The sequence below is a fragment of the Peromyscus californicus genome, unplaced genomic scaffold (genome assembly GCF_007827085.1).
Source record: "Peromyscus californicus insignis strain IS unplaced genomic scaffold, ASM782708v3 Scaffold_22__1_contigs__length_63687245, whole genome shotgun sequence".
NCBI classification, from domain to species: Eukaryota; Metazoa; Chordata; class Mammalia; order Rodentia; family Cricetidae; genus Peromyscus; species Peromyscus californicus.
The window spans coordinates 31,472,770-31,479,008 of NW_026294525.1; the positions used below are offsets into that span (position 1 = coordinate 31,472,770).

At 40.9% G+C, this 6,239-nt stretch overlaps 1 protein-coding gene across 1 annotated transcript; it reads left to right on the forward strand.

Annotated features, from left to right (window-relative positions):
• Positions 1-3,688: 3,688 nt before the first annotated feature.
• LOC128118178 (trace amine-associated receptor 4) lies at positions 3,689-4,732 on the forward strand. The gene has a single exon (XM_052750660.1). It carries the CDS (start codon positions 3,689-3,691, stop codon positions 4,730-4,732), a length of 1,044 nt encoding a protein of 347 aa, XP_052606620.1.
• Positions 4,733-6,239: the final 1,507 nt, after the last annotated feature.

Below are 6,239 nucleotides of genomic sequence, written 5' to 3' on the forward strand. Positions count from 1 at the left end.
GGGAGGCATGGGGAGAGCAGATCTCCTGGTACCCCACATGCTCTCCTACCTAAGAAACCACTGCCTGAGTCAGAAGCACTGGGTAAGAAGAAATCACTGTTTTTGCAGATAGTCCCCAACATGGGATGTTTGAGATATCTAACACTTAAAATAAAAAAGTATGTCTGGTAAAGCTGACGTGATATGTCTTCTAGTTTTTTTTTCCCCCATGTATTTATGTCATTGAGTTGTGGAATACTATCTCTCAATTGAGAGAAGTACATAGACATTGCTGTTCTTCAGGCATTTAATATCTGGGGAATGCTATCGTTTTAAGTCTTTTCTCATTTGTTTGTTTCGTTTTCAGCTTGGAGAAATATGTTGTTTTCTTTCTAATTTTTCTGTGTCCCCTAGGCTGGCCTCCAGTTTGTCATCTCCTGCCTCAGCCTCTGGAATGCTGGGGTTACAAGTGTGCATACCATGTCCATCTTGCCTTTCCAGAATCAGTATTCCACGGTCCTCGTGTCTGTTTCGTTAGTGTGTAAACTTTTCCCTCAAGGAGCTAACGTTGAGCCAAGAAGTTGCAATTCTTTCTCCTCTCCAGAATTATTGGCAAATCTTTCTTCCCACTTCCTAAAGAAATAACCAACAATTTTCCATGCTTCCCTGAGTGATGGTGGGAAATACGGTAATTAATTTACCCCTCTGATGCTCAAGTTTGGGGGAAATCTTACAGGTTAAAAGAATAATAACTTCCTATTGTGGAAGAGAGACACTATGAAGGATTTCCTATTTTATTGTTTTAAAAATTATTGTAAAGATTTTTTTTTAAAATTTGGAGACAATTACCAAAAATGTGGAGGGGGCAGGGAGGATCTTTATCATCTCAAGCTTTAAAATTGTACACAAAAGTTCATCTCCACTTCTTTCCCTGACAGTTTCCAATAACAAAGCACTAATTCTACAGTCAGAGTGGTGCATACAGCTGCTGGTCAGGAGGTTGGGATAGGGATTTAGTGACATTACCTTAGCTATTCTCCCAGGTAAGCATTGTAAAACACTGTGTGTGTTTTACTCTATAATCTGTCTTCAGCTAATGTTCATTTGTTGAACTATCTCCCAAGGACATGTAACTATATTTTATTCTATCTTTTGTCTCAGTGGAACCTTTAACTATTTCCTTAGTGTGTATAACTATACAACAGGAATGAGATCAGATACTGGTAGCTGGTAGAAGTGTTTCATTCCATGTTTTTAAGAAAACCCCAGCTGGGGTGCAGCTCACACTTAGAGTCCTTGCAAATATGCTCACAGCCTTGGCTAGGCTCCTCAGCTCGTCTCTCAAAAACATACTTTACAAACTTGAGGTAAGTTCAATTTTCTGAGGCATTGTTGTGGTCAGAGGCTCCAAATCAGCCCAAGCAGACACAAGAGCAATTAATGCAGGGCAGCACAAAAGATGTCGGGGGAGCGAGGGGGCTGATGATGGATCAGGGCTGCAGAACAGACTCTGGAGGTGAACTGTGACCCCGGAATGCCAATTGAGGCAAGTATTTAAGCATGAAAATGATAAGTATTTGTTGCCAAGTCACAGTTACAATTTTCACCAATCAGGGTTTAGAGATTATGGGCTCCCTTGACCGGTTCATCATTGTAAATCAACATACAATGCAAGCTTTTCAGTCTCACGAATTCGTAACTTCTGTTGTTAGGAATAGCCAGGATGTTTCTAAAGAACTACAGATGCACAATGATGATTTCTAGGGTTCATGGAGGAGGTGGGCCAGCTATTGGAAGGTTCTCAGCTCCTTAGGGCTTGGGAACCTGAATTTTGTTTCAGCCTACAGGTAAAATGGAGTCTGAAGTCAAAAAGGCGGTGCTCAGACCAAGGTGCCTTGGCCTGCTTCCTTCAGCATTAGCTTGACGAAACTGAAACTTAAAATGTTAATAACCGTATAGTGACATAGTGGAGATTGTAAAGTTTCATTTGGGAAATAAAACTTTTGTGACTAAGAAGTAGTGGGAAACACCTGAGGAATTTTGTGGTGATTCTTGGTTATCTCTAAAGTTACTCTTTTTTGTTTGTTTGTTTTGGTTTTTTGAGACAGGGTTTCTCTTTGTAACAGGCCTGGCTGTCCTGGAACTGGCTCTGTAGAGACCAGGCTGGCCTCAAACTCACAGAGATCCACCTGCCTCTGCCTCCCAAATGCTAGGATTAAAGGCATGTGTTACTACTACCTGGCAACATTAATTTATTCAATGAGGTAATCATGTGTTTAATATTTTATTATTTTTAGTCTCATAGCTTGGGACCCAAATCGATACATAATCAAATAATCTATGCTGTGGATCTGATTATCTGTGTTGGGATGGAGCTTCTTATATTTGACTTCCTACAGCTTAATATCTCAACTTCATTTTAATTACAGTATCAGTTGATACAATTAAAAAAGAAAATGTACTAAACTTACAAATTAAATTTCTACATCCAAAGCCAATAAATATGCTATAGTATTAATATTCCAAATAATACACAGACACAGGAAACAAAGACTGAGGCATTATAGCTAATGACAGAAACGTTTTCAAAGGTTCTATGTTCTCAGTGCTGTCTTCTTCATGTAAACCTGGTTCAGGATGCAATTGTGTGATCACTTTCCCAAGGGGTCAGGGAATTTTAGTCTGTTCTCAGGCCAAAGTCCATTTCTCCAATCTGGCCCTGGATCTCACAAATGCTTCCCATTGGCTACCAGAGAGATGTGCCCAGAGTCAGCACTGGAAAAACAAACCTGTGTCAAAGCCTGGGTGAGTCAGCCCCATTGTTTTCAGCTTATTAAAGGTATAAAATGGCAGGTTGAACAATGTACACCTGTATATCAAATTTGTTATCAATTGGAAACTCGGAATTTATGTCCCCGATGGTCCTCAGCCACAACTCTAGTTCCTGAATGCAGATGCTAAATGAAACTACAGCCATGAAAGTTACAGAGTCTGTTAGTTATTTCAGTCATTTTTCCTCACTTTGGACCTTATTTATGTACATACAGTCTTGCAATCTTGACCACACTTTTACTCTAAATTCTACAGACTTTGTTCGTCACATGGCAAAGAGAAATGCTTTTCAGTGGCAGAGGCAGCGGTTCACAGGAAAGATTGTTTAATAAAAGATACATTACAGCTGCAGATTATAACCATCATTTAATCTAATTTGAAATCCTACTGCTCATGATCATTCTGGAAGGGATTTTAATATAGAAAATAGGTTAATAGAACTGGACAGGAAAAATTCTTGATCAGTTTATGGAATTAGGACTCTAATAAGATGGCATATGCTTCTACCTGGGATATATGGGTATTGGTTAATCATATCAATCCAGGATTTTTCAGTTGCCTTCCTGCTCAGGGTGTGACCTCACACTAACATGGTTCTCTCCTGGGAGGTTGTGATATTGCAAACTTGCAACCTCATACCTTAGAATCAGAGTCCAAGTTTTAGGAAGATCCACAAGTGATTCCTATGCACATGAGGTTTAGAGAAAACACTTTCCTGGTTCATAGGGACTTACAACTTGCTTCAGGCTTGCAAGCTAGCTAAGATTCAATGGACAATTGTCCTACTAAGGGTTTTGTTGTTCTATTTATTTTTTTCTCTACAGAAATAAACACAGCTCTTTTGAAAAGGACTCATACATTTCCCAAGACAAAGACAATGAATGCACCTGACAACTGGAGGCCCCCAGAAGTACAGTTTTGCTTTGTGGTGGCAAACAATTCCTGCCTTAGGAGGGAGAGGCCCACGTTTGTTGTCTATGCCATGTACCTTGTCATGATTGGAGCAATAGTGATGACCATGCTGGGAAACTTGGTTGTGATCATTTCTATTGCCCACTTCAAACAGCTCCACTCCCCAACCAACTTCCTTATTCTCTCTATGGCCACCACGGACTTCCTGTTGAGCTGTGTGGTCATGCCTTTCAGTATGATCAGGTCCGTAGAGTCCTGCTGGTATTTTGGAGACCTCTTTTGCAAAGTTCACAGCAGCTGTGACATTATGCTCTGCACCACCTCCATTTTCCACCTCTGCTTCATCTCAGTTGACCGCTACTATGCTGTGTGTGACCCTTTGCATTATGTCACCAGAATCACTGTCCCTGTCATAGAGGTCTTTCTACTTGTCAGTTGGTCCATTCCCATCTTTTTTGCCTTTGGCCTGGTATTCTCTGAATTAAATTTGATTGGTGCTGAGGATTTTGTTGCAGCCATTGACTGTACAGGTTTGTGTGTGTTGATATTTAACAAGCTCTGGGGGGTGTTAGCTTCTTTCATAGCCTTCTTCCTGCCTGGGACAGTCATGGTGGGGATTTACATACACATTTTCACAGTTGCCCGAAAGCATGCCAGGCAGATTGGCACAGGTCCTGGGACAAAACAGGTCCTCTCAGAAGGCAAGGTGAAGGTCACATCCAAAAAGGAAAGCAAGGCCACGAAGACCTTGAGCATCGTCATGGGAGTGTTTGTGTTGTGCTGGATGCCGTTTTTTGTCTTGACAATCATAGACCCTTTCATTGATTTTACAACCCCTGAAGATTTGTATAATGTTTTCCTCTGGCTAGGTTATTTTAATTCCACTTTCAATCCCATCATATATGGCATGTTCTATCCTTGGTTTCGCAAAGCCCTGAGGATGATAGTCACAGGAATGATCTTCCGTTCTGAATCTTCTACCTCAAGCCTGCATCCTGCACATTCTTAGGCAATGCCCCCAACCTCCTTTAGCCTAGCTTCTTTTTAAAGACATGATGTTGTATGCTCTTTCTTCCCAAGCTAAAGGAGTTGGGTAGTTAGATGAGAAAATTTTCCAGCAGATATTATGGCCACCTGAGGAAGCAGTAGGTCTAATGTGCTTTTTGTCATTTTTGCTAGTGTGTGTATGTGCACCAAAGCTCACAGAGTGGTTCATTTCTGAGCTGCTACATAGGACACTCATTTGAACAAACAAGAAAACCAATTTCCAGCAAACGCTGGTGACTCCTGAAGTATGAAATTCAGGGATTTACTCCTTTGGCTTAGATTTAATGAGAGTGTCCTCACTTGAACTTGGAACATCAGGGAAGGAGACACAGACACTTTCTACAATCACTGACAGCCACGTACCATCTCTAATTATCCAAACCTCTGCTGAGACCATTATTTTTTGTAGAGAGGTTTGATAAAGAGCATGTGCATACCAGGGGCCCAAAATGAAGGAATATGCAACAGGAGCAGGTAAAACGAAGCGGACAGTTATCAATACTTTCAGATTTAAGTCTCTTTTCAGGAAGAATTGATGAAGGATTCATCATATCTGATAACACTAGGCTCCCAGTAAATGAGCTAAAGAAGTAACGAAAGAGTCTTAGCAACACTTTTCCTTTTTTCTTTTGATGTACATCTTTGCTGTATATTGGTATACATATATTCTGTGAGCATATGTACTGTGTGTGTGTGTGTGTGTGTGTGTGTGTGTGTGTGTGTGTGTGTGTGATGGTGTTGGGGCAGGAGTATGTGTTTGCTTGGTATGTGTGTGTGGTGTGTGTGTGCGCATTAACTGTTAACCAAGTGAAGGTTATTTACAAAACTGAACTCTTTTCCCCATCCCATACTTTGGGACATTGTTGTCTCACTGAATGTCATTCCTCCATGTTCTCTTTGTTTCTACCTTCCTCCTCTCTCAGACATGAACTTCACTAACATTGTCCCTTGTCATCGTGTTTCCTCTTTTCTAATTCCTGCAGTGATATCAGCACTTTTTGTCAAGTCGATTCTCCTTATCTATTCGCTTGGCCAATGCCATCACAGTGTGTTGTAGGATACTTGGGGTTTCTGGTGTTCATGTCTGTAAGTCTTAAGTGAACTCTTTATGAGCCTGTTCTCATCTTTGATCTACCCTTAGCCCAGTATTTCCACTGGCCAATTGCTCTTCAGTGAAAAACACCTCTAAAGAAACATTTCTATTCCTAGCTGGGAGCCCCTGGGAATCTCTTGACCTGCATGTACTGTTAAATATCTGAGCTTGCAGAGGTGAGGATTTGATCATCTGAATAGAGTACCTTCAAGGTACAGAGAAGGTTCAGTAAATTACTCTTATTATCACAGGACAATAGTTGAAGTGAAAACTGGGCTTTGAGGTGATTGGCCACAGTTTATTGTCTTGTGGTTGAGGTCATTTAATCCTTTAGATATCCTTCACCCTGAAAGCCGATGGCAGCATCCAGAAGCTG